Source organism: Saccostrea cucullata, unplaced genomic scaffold (genome assembly GCF_032062105.1).
Source record: "Saccostrea cucullata isolate Sc308-1 unplaced genomic scaffold, CSIRO_AGI_Scuc_v1 ctg7527, whole genome shotgun sequence".
NCBI classification, from domain to species: domain Eukaryota; kingdom Metazoa; phylum Mollusca; class Bivalvia; order Ostreida; family Ostreidae; genus Saccostrea; species Saccostrea cuccullata.
Genome location: NW_026930998.1, coordinates 1 through 20,255, shown reverse-complemented (window position 1 = coordinate 20,255; position 20,255 = coordinate 1). Strand labels below are relative to the sequence as shown.

General features: G+C 37.2%; 2 protein-coding genes across 2 annotated transcripts; both read left to right on the top strand.

Moving 5' to 3' along the window:
- Window positions 1-1,231: 1,231 nt before the first annotated feature.
- On the top strand, window positions 1,232-1,727 carry LOC134230983 (uncharacterized). Its single transcript, XM_062712850.1, has 2 exons — window positions 1,232-1,425; window positions 1,468-1,727. The coding sequence occupies exons 1-2, from the start codon at window positions 1,240-1,242 to the stop codon at window positions 1,717-1,719; spliced, it is 438 nt and encodes a 145-aa protein (XP_062568834.1). The 5' UTR covers window positions 1,232-1,239; the 3' UTR covers window positions 1,720-1,727.
- An 11,340-nt stretch (window positions 1,728-13,067) lies between these two features.
- Window positions 13,068-17,339, top strand: LOC134230984 (zinc finger protein 582-like; the record flags this gene model as incomplete). Its single annotated transcript, XM_062712851.1, has 4 exons — window positions 13,068-13,148; window positions 15,906-16,037; window positions 16,619-16,795; window positions 17,155-17,339. Coding segments are annotated over exons 2-4 (483 nt in total), but the record flags the coding sequence as incomplete, so codon positions are not given.
- Window positions 17,340-20,255: the final 2,916 nt, after the last annotated feature.

Sequence of the window (20,255 nt, the reverse complement as noted above, 5' to 3'; positions counted from 1 at the left end):
TCAACATACTTCTACCAACTTGATAAGACACTTTCTTTAAGGGTGTATTACAATTATTGGGCCAACGTTGGGCCAACATACTACTACCAACTTGATAAGACACTTTCTGTAAGGGTGTATTACAAACAATGGACCAACGTTGGGTCAACATACTACTACCAACTTGATAAGACACTTTCTTTAAGGGTGTATTACAATTATTGGGCCAACGTTGGGCCAACATACTACTACCAACTTGATAAGACACTTTCTGTAAGGGTGTATTACAAACATTGGGCCAACGTTGGGCCAACATACCACTACCAACTTGATTTGACACATTCTTTACGGGTGTACTACAAACATCGGGCCAACGTTGGGCCAACATACCCACTACCAATTTGAAAAGACACTTTCTTTAAAGTTATATTATATACATTGGGCCAACGTTGGGCCATTATCAGCATCCTTCCTTCCTTGGAAAGTAAAGTGAATGGAAATTTCTTACGTTGGATCAACGTTGGGCCAACATAGGATTTTTGTCATGGTCGAGAAGGTTGGCATGGTAACATTGGTCCAACGTTGGCCCAACGTTGTTCCCCCAATGCCAACCATACAACCTTTTACCAGTGTTGGTCCAACATAGTCATGCTATCTGGGTCTCTCTCCAAACTGAATTTTACTCATTCCTTTACTCTTTTGCTTCCTAAAGGTGTTACCCATGGTTGAGACAACAACAGTACTGAGTGTTTTTTTAATTTCACACCTTGAATTTATACTTTTCTGAGAAACTATCATGGGGAAAAAAACCCAAATATTAAGAGGAATTTAAGAGTGATTTTTAAAATATTTGTGATATGTATGTATATTTTGCATAAAATCCCATCCTAGTATTTTAATTTAAGTCCCAAAAACATGGTCATGACACAGTTTCTGATATGAAATAGGTCTTTTTTTTTCTATTGTAAAAGAATTTTGTTTTATTTTTAAACTATAACAATGAATTAAAAATATTTACATATTAAATGACACATTATGCAATATTTCATCGAATTTTGTCATAATTTTGAGTTGTGGACGATGCGTGAAAGTGTTATTTAAAAAAAAGAGTAGAGAAGTTCCAAATGCCCTCCTTTCAATCCGGATTTGTTTTCGTTTTTATTCATCTAATACTGTGTCAACATTGATTTCCGCTGTTTATCTCGCCAGGACCCCACACATAATTTAATTATGTTTAACAAGTGTGCAAGATCTGCTCCCATGCAAGAGTCACAGGATGCAGTGGATTTGGATTTGAATTTGGGCATGTATAATTTTCCTGAATATATGGATAAAGAAGATATGGGCATCTTAAATACAACTCTGGATGGGATTGTTAACATGCTGTCTGGTCTGGATAACAAACTGAATGATGTGAACACCAAGATGAATGATCTTGATAACAAGGTGAATAAACTGAACACCAAAGTGAGTGATCTTGATAACAAGCTGGATAAACTGAAATGTTACAACAGCAGTGGATTTTGTTACATTAGTGCCCAATTATCCCCAATCACAAAGTCATTAACAGGAAAGACAAAAAATGAGAGGGAGGGAAGCACTTACCAGAAAAAAGAAGGACCAGGGGGATCAGGAGAGAGTAAGAAAATTAAACAGATGGATCCATGCTACGTATTAGTAAAAGACTTAGAAAAAACTGAAGAAAAAACCCTCAGGAAACCAAGAGGAATCTACCCCTGATGATGGAAAAGGCCCAGAAGAAGAAAAAAAGTGGAGAAAAAAAGCCTCAGGAAACCAAGAGGAAACTACCCCTGATGAGTGATAAGGGACAGAAGAAAAAGAAAATGTAATTAGATGTATTTTTTCATTCTGAATAAAATCTGTGTTCTTGTTCTTGTATTGTGTGTGTTCTTGTCTTTTTTCAGTACAAAAAAAAAATCCAGGTTTGTTATTGTCTTTCAGTAAAACCAGTTTGAACCGGTTAGGCTAGGCTGTCTAGACTGTGAATGAATGCGTGACGTCATAATGACATTCTTGAGTCGCTGCCAAAATATTGTAGTAGCAGCGTATAGTATAATGTAAACACAGTGTAAACACCCCGTATTTAGGGAGCTATGTACTGATCCACCTATTCCCCCAAGGACTGTACTGAGTTGAACCCCCTATTCCCAGGGGATGCACTCCCTTGACCCCCTTATCCCCTCAACCAATCAGAATCCTCCATTTTTTGACCTCATTTGCATAATGTCCTAGATATTGACCCATCTATCTAGACGCCTTATACTACTGAGGTTAAAAGACGGTTTCAATTTGAGGTATAAATTCAAAGAAAGTTTTATTTTAAGTAAGGTACGGTATATAAATCATTCATTTGTCCTTTATTTGACTATTTACTACGTTTCTACTCCATAACTAAGACAGGCGTATGACCTTTCGTATTAAAGAATTTTGTTTTATTTTTAAACTATAACAATGAATTAAAAATATTTACATATTAAATGACACATTATGCAATATTTCATCGAATTTTGTCATAATTTTGAGTTGTGGACGATGCGTGAAAGTGTTATTTTAAAAAAAGAGTAGAGAAGTTCCAAATGCCCTCCTTTCAATCCGGATTTGTTTTCGTTTTTAGCTCACCTGAGCCAAAGGCTCAAGTGAGCTTTTCTGATCAAAATTTGTCCGTTGTCTGTCGTCGTTGTCGTTGTCGTCGTTGGCGTCGTCGGCGTCGTCGGCGTCGTCGTTGTCGTAAACTTTTCACATTTTCATCTTCTTCTCAAGAACCACTGGGCCAATTTCAACCAAACTTGCTACAAAGTATACTTGGGTAAAGGGGATTCAAGTTTGTTCAAATGAAGGGCCATGTCTTTTTCCAAGGGGAGATAATTATGAATTAGAGAAAATTTAATGGCATTTTTAAAAAATCTTCTTCTCAAGAACCACTGGTCCCGGAAAGATGAAACTCATGTGGAATCATCCTCAGGTAGTGTAGATTCAAGTTTGTTCAAATCATGACCCCTGGGGGTAGGGTGGGGCCAAAATGGCCGATCAAAGTTTTACATAGGAATATATAGGAAAAATCTTTAAAAATCTTCTTCTCAAGAACCACTGGGGCAGGAAAGATGAAACTCATACAGAATCATCCTCAGGTAGTGTAGATTTAAGTTTGTTCAAATCATGACCCCTGTGGGTAGGGTGGGGCCAAAATGGCCGATCAAAGTTTTACATAGCAATATATAGGAAAAATCTTTATAAATCTTCTTCTCAAGAACCACTGGTCCCGGAAAGATGAAACTCATGTGGAATCATCCTCAGGTAGTGTAGATTCAAGTTTCTTCAAATCATGACCCCTGTGGGTAGGGTGGGGCCAAAATGGCCGATCAAAGTTTTACATAGCAATATATAGGAAAAATCTTTAAAAATCTTCTTCTCAAGAACCACTGGGCCAGGAAAGATGAAACTCATATGGAATCATCCTCAGGTAGTGTAGATTCAAGTTTGTTCAAATCATGACTCCTGGGGGTAGGGTGGGGCCAAAATGGCCGATCAAAGTTTTAGATAAGAACATATAGGAAAAATCTTTAAAAATCTTCTTCTCAAGAACCACTGGGCCAGGAAAGATGAAACTCATATGGAATCATTCTCAGGTAGTGTAGATTCAAGTTTGTTCATATCATGACCCCTGGGGTTAGGGCGGGGCCAAAATGGCCGATCAAAGTTTTACAGAGCAATATATAGGAAAAATCTTCTTCTCAAGAACCACTGGGCCAGGAAAGATGAAACTCATGTGGAATCATCCTCAGGTTAGTGTAGACACAATTTTGTTCAAATCATGACCCCCGGGGGTAGGGTGGGGCCAAAATGGCCGATCAATGTTTTACATAGCAATATATAGGAAAAATCTTCTCAAGAACCATTGAGACAGAAAAGATGAAACTTCTGTGGAATCATCCCTAGGTAGTGTAGATTCAAGTTTGTTGAAATCATGACCCCCGGCGGTAGGGTGAGGCCAAATGGCCGATAAAAGTTTTAAATAGGAATATCTAGGGAAAACTTTTAAAATCTTCTTTTCAAGTACTTTAAAGCCATGCTTAGTAATATTTATAGGGAATCATCCTCAGGTAGTGTAGATTGAGGTAGTGTAGATTGAAGTTTGTTCTAATCATGGCCCCCCCGGGGGGTTAAAATTCAAGCCCCCTCCCCCCCCCCTTGATAAACTTACATGTAATATATCTAATTTGTGTTGTGTCACTTGTGTGTAAGAGTTTGTGTGCTAGAGTTATGGTTCGTAGTGTGGGTCAGGTGTCAGTGTGTATCCGGCATGAGTAGTGCGTGCATGGACCGTCAGAGTGGAAGCATGTGGTTATGTACCTGTATACATGAATAAACTGGTAAAACCTTGATTCAATTCGAGTATTCTTCACTGGCGACGAGGATAACGAAAACTACAAGATGGCTACACTAATAGAACTCAACGGAGTTGGGAAATTTGATCCAAATGCTGAACCGTCACAATTAAATCAAGCATGGAAAAGGTGGCACCGAAGTTTTGAGCTTTTCGCTGTTGGAAAAGGGGTGAGTGACGCTGAACAAAAAAAAGCATTACTTTTGCACTGTGCTGGACCCGAAGTTCAAGACATTTTTTATACATTGAATGTTGAACAAGCAGGTGACAATGACAATGTGTATACGTTAGCTGTGAAAACGTTAGATAAACATTTTGAGAATAAAGTTAACGTTCCGTATGAACGATATGTTTTTAGGAAAATTCTGCAAACCGAGAGTGAAACAGTAGAACAGTTTATTACAAAATTACGACAACAGGCTGTGTATTGTGACTTCACAAATCAGGATGAGCAAATTCGGGATCAAGTGATTGAAAAGTGCAGGTCTCACAAGATTAGAGCCAAGTTGTTAGAGAAAGGAAAAGACTTGACTTTAGAGCAATTGAGGACTATAGCAGCTACATTTGAGATGACTGAAACACAGGCTAGGCATATGGACACTGAAATTGTGGCGTCAGTAAACAGAATTCAGGGACATCGTGAAAAACCTGACAAACAGAAACACAGATTTCAGGACAAGAAGTGTTTTCGTTGTGGACGAGAGGGGCATTTTGCAAAGGACGTATCGTGTCCTGCTCGGAATAAGGAATGTCGGAAGTGCGGAAAAGTTGGACATTTGATTAAATGCTGTCTAACAAAGAAACCAGGAAAAGGCAAACCAAGTAAAGGTGGGAAGATACACACAGTGGACTATTCTGAAGTGGATTCCGACTCAGAAGTATACGTGTTTAGTTTGAAAACAGGACATACATCATCAGACAAAGTAAAAGTCAGTCTAGGAGGAAATCCTGTAGAATTTGTCATTGATAGTGGTGCATCAGCTAACATTATTGATAAAGAACTCTGGGAATATCTTAAGAAGAACCGTATCAAGTGTCACTCAGAGAAGTGTGAAAAAAAACTTTTTGCTTATGGATCTACAGAACCGTTGAAATTATTGGGTAAATTCAGAGCGCAAACATCAATTCATGAAAATAGTAACAGTAGAGAAGAGGAGTTCTTTGTACTAAATGGTAAAGGACCAGCGTTACTTTGAAAAGACACGGCTATAAATTTAGGAGTTCTGAAACTCGGAGTAAACACAGTTCAGCCAACTGACTTTATTCATGAATACTCTGAAAATATTCTGAGTGTTTTCGAGGTATTGGAAAACTCAAAGACTTTAAGTTGAAGTTACATATTGACAAAAATGTGAAGCCAGTAGCTCAAAGCATGTACAGAATTCCATACAGTTTGCGAGATAAAGTAGGAGAACAGTTGGACGAACTTGAGTCTCAGGATATCATTGAACGAGTTAATGATCCTACACCGTGGGTCAGTCCAGTCATAATTGTACCAAAACCCAATGGTGACATTAGATTGTGCGTCGACATGAGGCAAGCCAATGCTGCCATTATTCGTGAACGGCATCCTATTCCGACAGTGGATGACATACTCTACATGGTGAATGGTAGCCAAGTGTTTAGTAAGTTAGACCTTAGAAGTGGATACCATCAAATTGAGCTGGAAGAGTCGTCAAGGGAGATCACTACATTCGTTACGTACAAAGGTCTCTACAGATATAAGAGACTGATGTTTGGTATTTCATCAGCTCCAGAGAAATATCAGCAAGTGATTTCGCAAGTGTTTCATGACTGTGAAGGAGTGCAGAATATATCAGACGATATCGTAATCTATGGTCGTGACAAAGCAGAACATGATGAGCGACTTCGCAAAGCCTTACAGAGACTCAAAGATAAAGGTCTGACACTAAATCTAAACAAGTGTGAATTTAGGATGAACAAGATAACGTTCATGGGACATGTCTTGTCAAAGAATGGTATAGGACCGACTAGTGAAAGGATCAAGTCGTTACTCAATGCTAAAGAGCCAACAAATGGATCTGAAGTGAAAAGTTTCCTCGGACTTGTAAACTTTAGTGCTCGTTACATACCAAATCTTGCTACTGTGGCAGAACCACTCAGGAGATTGACAAAGAAAAATGTGAAGTTTGTCTGGACAGCTGAACAGAAGAAAAGCTTTGACACTTTCAAAATTTGTTTGTCAAATGTGAAAACTTTGGGACATTACAGATTAGATGCAGAAAAAACTCAGTTAGTGACAGATGCTAGCAATGTAGGCCTAGGAGCTGTCTTACTTCAAGTCAACAAAGGTGAAACACGGGTCATCAGTTATGCCAGTCGTACGTTGTCAGCGGCCGAACGCAATTATTCAACAATCGAGAAAGAAGCTTTGGCAGTCGTATGGGCATGTGAGAAGTTCCATATCTATCTCTACGGGGTGGATTTTGAACTAGTCACAGATCACAAACCATTAGAAGTGATTTATGGAAGAAAATCCAGACCTAATGCAAGGATTGAACGATGGCTATTAAAACTTATGGCTTACAACTTCAAAGTACGTTATTCACCTGGACATCAGAATATCGCAGATGCGTTATCTCGTTTGGTGGATAAGACACCTGTAGAAAACAGTAATTCAAAAGACACTGAGCAATATGTGAAATTTATTGCAAGGGAGGCAACCCCTCAGGCACTGTCGACTCAAGAAGTAGAAGAAGCTTCAAGGAGAGATGAAGAACTTGTCAGAATCCGAAAATTCATCAAAGAGGGAAAGTGGGAGAAATCATGTGTTGATTATTTCCCATTCCGAGATGAACTTTGTTGTATTGGATTCGTGGTGTTACGTGGATCCAGAATAGTGATTCCAAGAAATCTGAGGAAGCAGTGTGTACAGTTAGCTCACCAGGGTCATCTAGGAATCGTTGGGACGAAACAGCAGTTACGTACTAAAGTGTGGTGGCCTGGGATGGACAAGGAAGTGGAGAAGTATGTGAAATCGTGTCACGGATGTCAGATTACCAGTGCGTTTCCGAAACCGGAACCAGTTAGTCCTACTCCATTACCAACAGGGCCATGGCAAGAATTAGGTATTGATATTCTTGGACCATTAACATCTGGACAATACGTGTTAGTGGTTGTTGATTATTACAGCAGATACTACGAGATTGAAGTTACCAAGGATATTACAAGTGAGAAAATCATTGATTTGCTGGAGGGAATGTTTTGTCGACATGGACTTCCATTACAAATAACTTCTGATAATGGACCCCAGTTCAGATCTAAGTTATTCAAGGATTACCTGACAGATAACTGTATCAAGCATCGAGCAGTTACACCGTTACATCCGTCAGCAAATGGGGAGGTAGAACGACAAAACAGATCGTTGATGAAAAGAATTCGGATTGCACAAGCCGAGTCTAAGAATTGGAAGACCGAAATCCGCAAATATCTATTTGCATACGGAACGACTCCTCATACTACGTCAGGAGTACCACCTGCCGAGTTGATGTTCCGTCGGAAGCTGAGAACAAAGCTACCGCAAGTGGAAAATCTACAAGAAAACGACTATGATGAGGGAGTGCGCGATAAGGATGCGTATTCTAAATACAGGAACAAGATTTATATCGATGAAAAACGTGATGCACAGGAGTGTGATTTGGAGCTAGGAGATTCAGTCCTCTTGAAGAAGGCGACCAAGGACAAAATGGATACACCATATCACGTGGAACCGTATACACTCGTACAGAAAACCGGAAACAGCTGTGTTGTTAAATCACCAGAGGGAGTGTTAGTGAAGCGAAATAGTGAATTCGTGAAAAAATATCAGGAACCGGAAAGTGTGTCCGATATTCCGGAGAATCCGAGTGATCTTAGTGAACCGAGTGTTGAGTCTAGTGCTAATAGTGATGATGTTCCATCCGCGGCTCCAGTAACTCCGAGCGTTAGAAGGTCTACCCGTATAAGGAAACTACCGCAACGTCTTAAGGACTTCGAACTGTGAAATATTTCTGTGTGAATGTTAATGACTGAAAGTTTTCTATATAGATCTGAGACTGTAAATTGTAAATGTTTTCTAATAATATTTTGGATAATAATTTCTTTCAGTAATTTATTTATTTTGAGAAGTGTAAAAGTTTATTCTTAGAAAAGGGGGTATTGTATTGTATCTAATTTATGTTGTGTCACTTGTGTGTAAGAGTTTGTGTGCTAGAGTTATGGTTCGTAGTGTGGGTCAGGTGTCAGTGTGTATCCGGCATGAGTAGTGCGTGCATGGACCGTCAGAGTGGAAGCATGTGGTTATGTACCTGTATACATGAATAAACTGGTAAAACCTTGATTCAATTCGAGTATTCTTCATTACAGTTCTGATCTGATGTGTGCTTTTTCTTAGCCATTGCTCAGGTGAGCGATGTGGCCCCTGGGCCTCTTGTTATTCATCTAATACTGTGTCAACATTGATTTCCGCTGTTTGTCTCGCCAGGACCCCACACATAATTTTATTTATGTTGAACAAGTGTGCAAGATCTGCTCCCATGCAAGAGTCACAGGATGCAGTGGATTTGGATTTGAATTTGGGCATGTATAATTTTCCTGAATATATGGATAAAGAAGATATGGGCATCTTAAATACAACTCTGGATGGGATTGTTAACATGCTGTCTGGTCTGGATAACAAACTGAATGATGTGAACACCAAGATGAATGGTCTTGATAACAAGGTGAATAAACTGAAGATCTTGATAACAAGCTGGATAAACTGAAATGTTACAACAGCAGTGGATTTTGTTACATTAGTGCCCAATTATCCCCAATCACAAAGTCATTAACAGGAAAGACAAAAAATGAGAGGGAGGGAAGCACTTACCAGAAAAAAGAAGGACCAGGGGGATCAGGAGAGAGTAAGAAAATTAAACAGATGGATCCATGCTACGTATTAGTAAAAGACTTAGAAAAAACTGAAGAAAAAACCCTCAGGAAACCAAGAGGAATCTACCCCTGATGATGGAAAAGGCCCAGAAGAAGAAAAAAAGTGGAGAAAAAAAGCCTCAGGAAACCAAGAGGAAACTACCCCTGATGAGTGATAAGGGACAGAAGAAAAAGAAAATGTAATTAGATGTATTTTTTCATTCTGAATAAAATCTGTGTTCTTGTTCTTGTATTGTGTGTGTTCTTGTCTTTTTTCAGTACAAAAAAAAAATCCAGGTTTGTTATTGTCTTTCAGTAAAACCAGTTTGAACCGGTTAGGCTAGGCTGTCTAGACTGTGAATGAATGCGTGACGTCATAATGACATTCTTGAGTCGCTGCCAAAATATTGTAGTAGCAGCGCATAGTATGATGTAAACACAGTGTAAACACCCCGTATTTAGGGGAGCTATGTACTGATCCACCTATTCCCCCAAGGACTGTACTGAGTTGAACCCCCTATTCCCCAGGGGATGCACTCCCTTGACCCCCTTATCCCCTCAACCAATCAGAATCCTCCATTTTTTGACCTCATTTGCATAATGTCCTAGATATTGACCCATCTATCTAGACGCCTTATACTACTGAGGTTAAAAGACGGTTTCAATTTGAGGTATAAATTCAAAGAAAGTTTTATTTTAAGTAAGGTACGGTATATAAATCATTCATTTGTCCTTTATTTGACTATTTACTACGTTTCTACTCCATAACTAAGACAGGCGTATGACCTTTCGTATTAAAGAATTTTGTTTTATTTTTAAACTATAACAATGAATTAAAAATATTTACATATTAAATGACACATTATGCAATATTTCATCGAATTTTGTCATAATTTTGAGTTGTGGACGATGCGTGAAAGTGTTATTTAAAAAAAAGAGTAGAGAAGTTCCAAATGCCCTCCTTTCAATCCGGATTTGTTTTCGTTTTTAGCTCACCTGAGCCAAAGGCTCAAGTGAGCTTTTCTGATCAAAATTTGTCCGTTGTCTGTCGTCGTTGTCGTTGTCGTCGTTGGCGTCGTCGGCGTCGTCGTTGTCGTAAACTTTTCACATTTTCATCTTCTTCTCAAGAACCACTGGGCCAATTTCAACCAAACTTGCTACAAAGTATCCTTGGGTAAAGGGGATTCAAGTTTGTTCAAATGAAGGGCCATGCCCTTTTTCAAGGGGAGATAATTATGAATTAGAGAAAATTTAATGGCATTTTTAAAAAATCTTCTTCTCAAGAACCACTGGTCCCGGAAAGATGAAACTCATGTGGAATCATCCTCAGGTAGTGTAGATTCAAGTTTGTTCAAATCATGACCCCTGGGGGTAGGGTGGGGCCAAAATGGCCGATCAAAGTTTTACGTAGGAATATATAGGAAAAATCTTTATAAATCTTCTTCTCAAGAACCACTGGGCCAGGAAAGTTGAAACTCATGTGGAATCATCCTCAGGTAGTGTAGATTCAAGTTTGTTCAAATCTTGACCCCTGGGGGTAGGGTGGGGCCAAAATGGCCGATCAAAGTTTTACATAGGAATATATAGGAAAAATCTTTAAAAATCTTCTTCTCAAGAACCACTGGGCCAGGAAAGATGAAACTCATATGGAATCATCCTCAGGTAGTGTAGATTCAAATTTGTTCATATCATGACCCCTGGGGTTAGGGCGGGGCCAAAATGGCCGATCAAAGTTTTACAGAGCAATATATAGGAAAAATCTTCTTCTCAAGAACCACTGGGCCAGGAAAGATGAAACTCATGTGGAATCATCCTCAGGTTAGTGTAGACACAATTTTGTTCAAATCATGACCCCCGGGGGTAGGGTGGGGCCAAAATGGCCGATCAATGTTTTACATAGGAATATATAGGAAAAATCTTCTCAAGAACCATTGAGACAGAAAAGATGAAACTTCTGTGGAATCATCCCTAGGTAGTGTAGATTCAAGTTTGTTGAAATCATGACCCCCGGCGGTAGGGTGGGGCCAAATGGCCGATAAAAGTTTTAAATAGGAATATCTAGGGAAAACTTTTAAAATCTTCTTTTCAAGTACTTTAAAGCCATGCTTAGTAATATTTATAGGGAATCATCCTCAGGTAGTGTAGATTGAAGTTTGTTCTAATCATGACCCCCCGGGGGGTTAAAATTCAAGCCCCCTCCCCCCCTTGATAAACTTACAGTTCTGATCTGATGTGTGCTTTTTCTTAGCCATTGCTCAGGTGAGCGATGTGGCCCCTGGGCCTCTTGTTATTCATCTAATACTGTGTCAACATTGATTTCCGCTGTTTGTCTCGCCAGGACCCCACACATAATTTTATTTATGTTTAACAAGTGTGCAAGATCTGCTCCCATGCAAGAGTCACAGGATGCAGTGGATTTGGATTTGAATTTGGGCATGTATAATTTTCCTGAATATATGGATAAAGAAGATATGGGCATCTTAAATACAACTCTGGATGGGATTGTTAACATGCTGTCTGGTCTGGATAACAAACTGAATGATGTGAACACCAAGATGAATGGTCTTGATAACAAGGTGAATAAACTGAAGATCTTGATAACAAGCTGGATAAACTGAAATGTTACAACAGCAGTGGATTTTGTTACATTAGTGCCCAATTATCCCCAATCACAAAGTCATTAACAGGAAAGACAAAAAATGAGAGGGAGGGAAGCACTTACCAGAAAAAAGAAGGACCAGGGGGATCAGGAGAGAGTAAGAAAATTAAACAGATGGATCCATGCTACGTATTAGTAAAAGACTTAGAAAAAACTGAAGAAAAAAACCCTCAGGAAACCAAGAGGAAACTACCCCTGATGATGGAAAAGGCCCAGAAGAAGAAAAAAAGTGGAGAAAAAAAGCCTCAGGAAACCAAGAGGAAACTACCCCTGATGAGTGATAAGGGACAGAAGAAAAAGAAAATGTAACTGGATGTATTTTTTCATTCTGAATAAAATCTGTGTTCTTGTTCTTGTATTGTGTGTGTTCTTGTCTTTTTTCAGTAAAAAAAAATCCAGGGTTTGTTATTGTCTTTCAGTAAAACCAGTTTGAACCGGTTAGGCTAGGCTGTCTAGACTGTGAATGAATGCGTGACGTCATAATGACATTCTTGAGTCGCTGCCAAAATTGTAGTAGCAGCGTATAGTATAATGTAAACACAGTGTAAACACCCCGTATTTAGGGAGCTATGTACTGATCCACCTATTCCCCCAAGGACTGTACTGCGTTGAACCCCCTATTCCCCAGGGGATGCACTCCCTTGACCCCCTTATCCCCTCAACCAATCAGAATCCTCCATTTTTTGACCTCATTTGCATAATGTCCTAGATATTGACCCATCTATCTAGACGCCTTATTCTACTGAGGTTAAAAGACGGTTTCAATTTGAGGTATAAATTCAAAGAAAGTTTTATTTTAAGTAAGGTACGGTATATAAATCATTCATTTGTCCTTTATTTGACTATTTACTACGTTTCTACTCCATAACTAAGACAGGCGTATGACCTTTCGTATTAAAGAATTTTGTTTTATTTTTAAACTATAACAATGAATTAAAAATATTTACATATTAAATGACACATTATGCAATATTTCATTGAATTTTGTCATAATTTTGAGTTGTGGACGATGCGTGAAAGTGTTATTTAAAAAAAAGAGTAGAGAAGTTCCAAATGCCCTCCTTTCAATCCGGATTTGTTTTCGTTTTTATTCATCTAATACTGTGTCAACATTGATTTCCGCTGTTTGTCTCGCCAGGACCCCACACATAATTTTATTTATGTTTAACAAGTGTGCAAGATCTGCGGTAATTTAAGGTATGGAACAATATTTTCATGTCAATCTGAGCGAAGTGCTGTTCCACATTTATTAAATCAATCGTGTGAGAGGGGTTGAATTGTGTAAAATTAGACATGATGCATGCTAAGTAGGCCCTTGGGGCATTCTAAATTTTGATGTCATCTTTTAAGACAGGCAGTGTAACAGAATGAGTACAGCAGTACGTTTATCAGAATAGTGCATTTAGAAAGGGTTCAGTTACTTTATATTCATTAACAGGTGGAAGTAGCCGAGGAGGGAAGCTGAAGGGGGGGGGGGGGGGGGGGTTATGGCAGGTCAGGTATCCGGATTTGCCGGGAACTTGGATACTTCTAAATTAATAGTTTCTTTAAACTATAGAATGTTGGTAAAAGCTGGGAAACATCGAGAAAAAATATTATTTATATTAATATATTGACATATGATAAACATAAAAGTATGTTGCAGAAAAATACAAGACTGTCAAGAGTATGTTAAATTTTACCCAACTAGTAATCATGACATAATGGCATTATTTTAAGCCATCTCTAAAATAATGTTAGATGGGGAATGTTTCTATCCTAGAAAATTTGAACATGCACATTGACAGGATGAGAAGTACATTTAAATACTCACAGGGGTAGATAGCTGCAGAACTGTAGCTCTCTGCTTGAGAAAATTCGGACAGATAAAGCAGAGAGCTACAGATCCAAGCATTGTAAAAACCTTCGATTTACTTTGACAATTTTTTTGTCGCTCACTTTGGGTATTTTTTCTTATATTCTATACTCTCCCCAAATTTAGAATGGTATTTAAAAATTATTCATACATTTAACTGCAATTCCTGATAATTTACTTACCTGTCAAATCTAACAAATGGCTGCTTTTGGTTAGGGACGTCGAAAAGGAACTTTTTTAAACCGACATTACAAAACTATTTAAAGGACTGTTTGGTGCCGTTCAAACATGTCAAAGGTAAATAAAGTATAAAAAAGGTTTTTACAATGCTTGGATATGTAGCTCTCTGCTTTATCTGTCTGAATTTTCTCAAGCAGAGAGCTACAGATCTGCAGCTAATAGTGATTTGCAAAGAAGATTTTTGGAATCTCTAATAAATTCCAAAATTTATAATATTTTGATAATTTATGATATGTTGTATATCCATTATGGGACTCTTCAGAATTAGAGGCACGTTTAGTTGTCTGACTGGGACAGCATGACGTTGCGGATAATACAAAACATGCAAATCTCAATCCAATTTGGAAAGTTAAATGTATTTGTCATTCTGATCAAAGAGTAGATAAACTAATAGACATACATGTATGTAAGAGAGCGAGAACCCTAATTTCATCATCCATTAGTAAAAATACGATATTTGCAAGGCATGTGCATTGTATTTAGATGGATAAAAATTGATATTGTTGTCGTTTCTACTCTTGATGCATATAAAGTCCACAACAATAAAATGATTTATTTGATTTTTAGGATTTGTTCACCGACATCCAACGTATTAATTGTTTACATGCTTATGTTACGTTTGTCCCAGAAATCCCGTGAGATTTGAACAATGCATTTTACGACTTTTTTACAAAAGAGCGCACTGAGAACTTGAACTCTTCCTTAGTGGAAATAGGACATATTGTAATGAAATCTTTTTAAAATTTCAATGATATCATGAACTCTGTTATACAGAAAATTTACCTTCGTGTAAATAACATACTAATTTTGTGTCCCGTAGAGGTTAAAAATCATTAAATATTTTTTATGAACAAACTATAGAATATTTCAACTCTGAATTACTGGTCATAGTATTTTTTTTTTAACTTTTGAGCTTTAAGATAACTTTGTATTAACCATTTCATGGTAACTGAGATACTACTCTTTTGCAGGTCAAATTATAGCTGCAGAACCATAGCTCTCCAAAAAGTATATTGACAGACCGGAGAGCTACAGTGCCACAAATTGAAAACACTGTACATTTATTGCGCACAAAAAAGTGCGCTGTTTATCGATTTATTTGTGCTTTCAAAACTGTCATCTCAAAATATTACTAACCGTGTGTTCCTTACATATAATATTATATTCTTTCACTGTTTCCACAACAGAACATTACTTATACATGTAATTGTTGTAAATAGCCTTCATGGCCCTGAAATCGAGATCACAGAAAATGCCGTCTATTTATACTGCCATTTTGGTTTGCAAGATAATTCAGCACAATGCGCTTTGTGTAGATATCAACTATGCAAGTACATGTACTGGTTAGAGGAGTATGGGATTTTTTGAAATCTATATTTTTTGCAGTTGAGTAAGAATTTGGAAGAATTAATCCATAACCAAGGGCAACTTTTTTTGCGCTATAAATGTACAGTTTTTTCAATGGGTGGCACTGTAGCTCTCTGGTCTGTCACTATATTTTTCGGAGAGGTACAGTTCTGCAGCTAGGCAATTCAATAACCTTTGGTGAAGTTTTTGTTAATTGACATATAAAACAATAGTTATTACCTCATAATTTATTTTACCACAATTTACCATTTTGCCTTGCAAAAGAGTAGTACCATAGTTATATAGTGAAGTACTTTTGGCAATCATACTTGAAAGAATAAAGTTGATAATTTGAATTTGTTATACATAGTTAATAAGTTGTGGACAGTAGTGAAGTGAATTTTAAGAACACAAGGACTTTGCTTTCATTTAATTTTACTGTGTATATACATGTATTGCCGATTTTTCTTAGTGAACAAGATAAGTTCATTGTTGAGAAATTAAAATTGCAGGACATATCCCTATGGAGAACCCAAATGAAGTCGAGGAAGAAGAAAAGAAAGAGAGCAAAGATCAGCAAAATACTGCGACTAAAAGGAAACAAGGAGATGACACAACAGAAATCAAATTTCCCAAACCACCAAGTATGCCACATCTAGAGCAATACTCATTTCACATTTTATAATGTCTTTGTTGAATATTCATTTATAATTACATTCGCTGTGTTTTTCTACAAAGCCAACTGTGAAATTGATTTGAAAGTCAATTTCGTGTATACTCACGCGTAGAAATATACATGGAGACGCGTGCGTTAACGTGACGTCACAATAAGGCTACAGTGAATGTAGTAAAAGTATAACGATATAGGGCAGCGAGGAATTCAAATATTGAGTATATTTTTGGTGCTTTCAAACATGTAAAATGTAAATATAAGGAATGTTTTAAGCTTTGTGTGAATTATTGGTGTGTGAATCACACGGACTTGCGCGTAGGCATACTTTTCATGAAGTGCTAGCGCGCTTCATGAAATATGCCTACGTGACAAGTCTGTGTGAATCACACACCAATAACTCACACAAACTTAAAACATTCCTTAAATGATTTCAAAACTAATGTTAAAAGAATGCATTCCTTATACATATATATATATTGAGGGTAACTTTTGTAAATATTGAATGAAATTACTTTCAATAAAAATGTTAAAAGGATAACAATTTTTGTCAAGGAAAGAGAAAACCTCAGAGCTACATGTGTGAAGAGTGTGGGAAAATCTTCAACAGAGCTGATTTATTGCGCAATCATAAGCGTGTTCACTCTGGGGACAAGCCATTTACCTGTGAAGTTTGCGGAGACAAATTCAGAGAGCAGGGTCACCTGAGACGTCACATGACCAGACATACAGGTTAATATGTCTGACAAAGTCCAGCAACTACAGTTATTTGTTTAGTTCATTAATCCTTCTTAGAATGGATGTAATTGCCATGTAGGTCAGAAAATGTGTTCATTAACTGCATTAATTATTGTAATCGATTAAGTCATATAAACAATTGAAATGAAACAGACCCTGTCAGCACACAAAATCTTAAGATTATATTCAGTCATATAATCTTAAGATTTTTGATGGCTCTGCAAGAAATTAAACTTGAATAGCAAAAATTTGAATAATATTCTGTTTTAATAATTTTTCTGTTAGTTTATAAGAAAATGCATCAATTTATGAATTGTTCATAATTTTTTCCACTAATTTGTTTCCTCTGCCAGGTAAGAAGCCATACCAGTGTTACATTTGCGGGAAGGAGCTCAACAGCAGCCTGGCCAAACACCTCCGGCGCCATCTCAATGATCGACAGTTCTCCTGTGTTCTCTGTGACAAGAAATTTGTATCAGGATTCGAACTCAAGCAACACATACTGACACATAAAAAGGGCACATTCCAGGAAAATTCTGTGAGTACAATGTTAGCTACATGTAATTACAAGTACAATATTTAGTACACGATCTAAATGCTAAAGTAAGCTTTACTCATTGAAAAATATTATGTTTTGTCTGTGGACTTTCCAAATTTTGAACTCTCTAGGCTAATTTTAACTAAACCATGCCGTAAAGCATTCTTAGGTTTTACTTCCTACAGTAAAGGGCAACAACCTCTGTGATACTTTTTAAAATTCTATGATTCAAAGAGATAAAACTCATGTGAAAGTTTTTTTTTCAAATTTGGGTCACTAGGAATGGAGTAGGGCCAAAGGAAAAAGGATGAAAGTTGATCCAGTAAATCAAAAATCTTCACAAGAATCTTTGTAACAATAAAGGGTAATAATTAGTCATACTCTGGGAGTTAAAAAAAAGAATAAACTCTTTTCATACAAATGAAAAAGGTGTGTGTTTTTTTTTATTTGCTCACCTGAGTCACTCAGTTGACCCATTGCTATCCATTTTTATCCGTCATCATGCATTAACATTTGAACATTTTCAGCTTCTTCTCTGCAACCCCTGAACCAATTTCAACCAATTTTGGCGTAGAACATCCATGAGTGAAAGGGAACAAAAATTATGAATTTCGTGCCCCCCCCCCTTCGAGAAATGAGGGGTGGGACCAAAACCACTACAATTAATGCAATCTTTAAAAATCTTCTTCTTTACTTCTGGACGTCAAGCAGTCAAATTGTTGACATTATTGTAATAAGCATTAAGTCCTCTACCAAAATTCTGAATTTCCTGGCTGCAAAGTCAGTGGTTGTGATGAAATGTAAATATGATATAGTAAAATGTGTGAAGTCACTGAAAATGTTCAATGAATTGCATAGTTATGATGATATCTCTTCCAAATTTGTAAATTTCATGACCCTAGGTCATGGGTTCTGGTGTTAGGGTAGGGATGGATAAATCTGTAGTGAAAATGCATTATTCTTTGAAAATCTTCACTGCTCCTGGGTAAATTGTAGGCAAACAGATTGAAATTTTAATCAGCAAGGGTATTTTTCCATAATTTTGAACATATGGACCATTAAGTCAAGTGTTCTGGCTCTGGACAGGGCTCTAATTATTTATATCCCCCGCAAACGAAGTTTGGGGGGGTATATAGGAATCACCTTGTCCGTCTGTCCGTCTGTCTGTGCAATCGTGTCCGGTCCATATCTTTCTTACAGAGGGACATTAGAATCTACTACTCCACATTAAGATTGCTCATAACCTAAGGGTGTGTCATGACCTTGACCCAAGGTCATTTGGGGAAGTTCAAGGTCACTGGAAGAAAAATTTCATAATTCGTGTCCGGTCCATATCTTTCTTATGGATAAACTTGGTAGGTTCTCATTTCACACAAAGATTGCCCATGACCCAAGGGTGTGTCATGACCTTGACCCAAGGTCATTTGGGGAAGTTCAAGGTCACTGGGAGAAAAATTTCAAAATTCATGTTTGACACATATCTTTTATGGATAAGCTTGGTAGGTTCTCATTTCACACAAAGATTGCCCATGACCCAAGGGTGTGTCATGACCTTGACCCAAGGTCATTTGGGGAAGTTCAAGGTCACTGGAAGAAAAATTTCATAATTCGTGTCCGGTCTATATCTTTCTTATGGATAAACTTGGTAGGTTTTCATTTCACATAAAGATTGCCCATGACCCAAGGGTGTGTCATGACCTTGACCCAAGGTCATTTGGGGAAGTTCAAGGTCACTGGTAGAAAAATTTAATAATTCGTGTCCGGTCCATATCTTTCTTAAGGATAAACTTGGTAGGTTTTCATTTCATACAAAGATTACCCATGACCCAAGGGTGTGTCATGACCTTGACCCAAGGTCATTTGGGGAAGTTCAAGGTCACTGGAAGAAAAATTTAATAATTCGTGTCCGGTCCATATCTTTCTTATGGATAAACTTGGTAGGTTCTTATTTCACTCAAAGATTGCCCATGACCCAAGGGTGTGTCATGACCTTGACCCAAGGTCATTTGGGGAAGTTCAAGGTCACTGGAAGAAAAATTTTATAATTCGTGTTTGATACATATCTTTATTATACAAAATCTTACTTCTGAAAAACCCAGCGGGGGGTATTTTGTCCCGATTGGACAGTTCTAGTTGTATTTTACTAAGCGAAGTTATTCCTCTTTGCCATCACTGTAAACAATGTATTTGAAAGGTAAATAGAATAGAATTAGAGAATTATGCAAGAACATTTATTTTATAACACATTAAGTACTTTCACAGTTTTAATTATGGGTAGAGAGACAAAAATAACTTATCTTTTTAATGTTCTTCAAGGGCCAAGATAGGCCAATGTGAGAGGTAATAATGGGGGTTAAATAAAAGATATTTAATGGGAATATAGTTTCATGGTAATACTTGTAATGATAAATAAATAAGGGACAGATAGATACTAGACCAGTTATTTGTGGATTCTACATTTTTCTTGCTTTTGGGCAACAATTAAAGCTTCATTTATCAGTTTATGGATCCTCTTAATTGTTGTACTCAGGTGACCATTAAGGCCCTTGGATCTCTTTGTTTAAACTGAAGAAATTTATGCATACAGTAAGATGGAATATTTTTATATTTCAGTTAGTAATATACATGTTTATCAAGTATTTGCTGATACATCCTCAAAAATCAATGTGATTTTAGCCAAAGAAAACAAACATTCTATTCTATTAAGTTAATAAGTTTTTGTAAAAATATACATGTTTGTTATTAAGACAAAAAATGGAATATGCTGTTAATAGTGTTTTAATAATGCAAATATATATCCTGTAATACAAGGAATAGTGTATAATTCTAATATCCTAGTATAACTTCTTGACACTACTTTTATAGCTGATGAAATTCCTGTGTTATTATTTTTGCCAGGAGCAAGTTGATTTAGTT

Coding starts and splice junctions, on each gene's coding strand:
- LOC134230983 (XM_062712850.1), top strand. CDS start 1,240: ATGCAAGAGTCACAGGATGCAGTGGATTTGGATTTGAATTTGGGCATG. Junction 1,426..1,467: donor TGAATGATCTTGATAACAAG/GTGAATAAACTG, acceptor CTTGATAACAAG/CTGGATAAACTGAAATGTTA.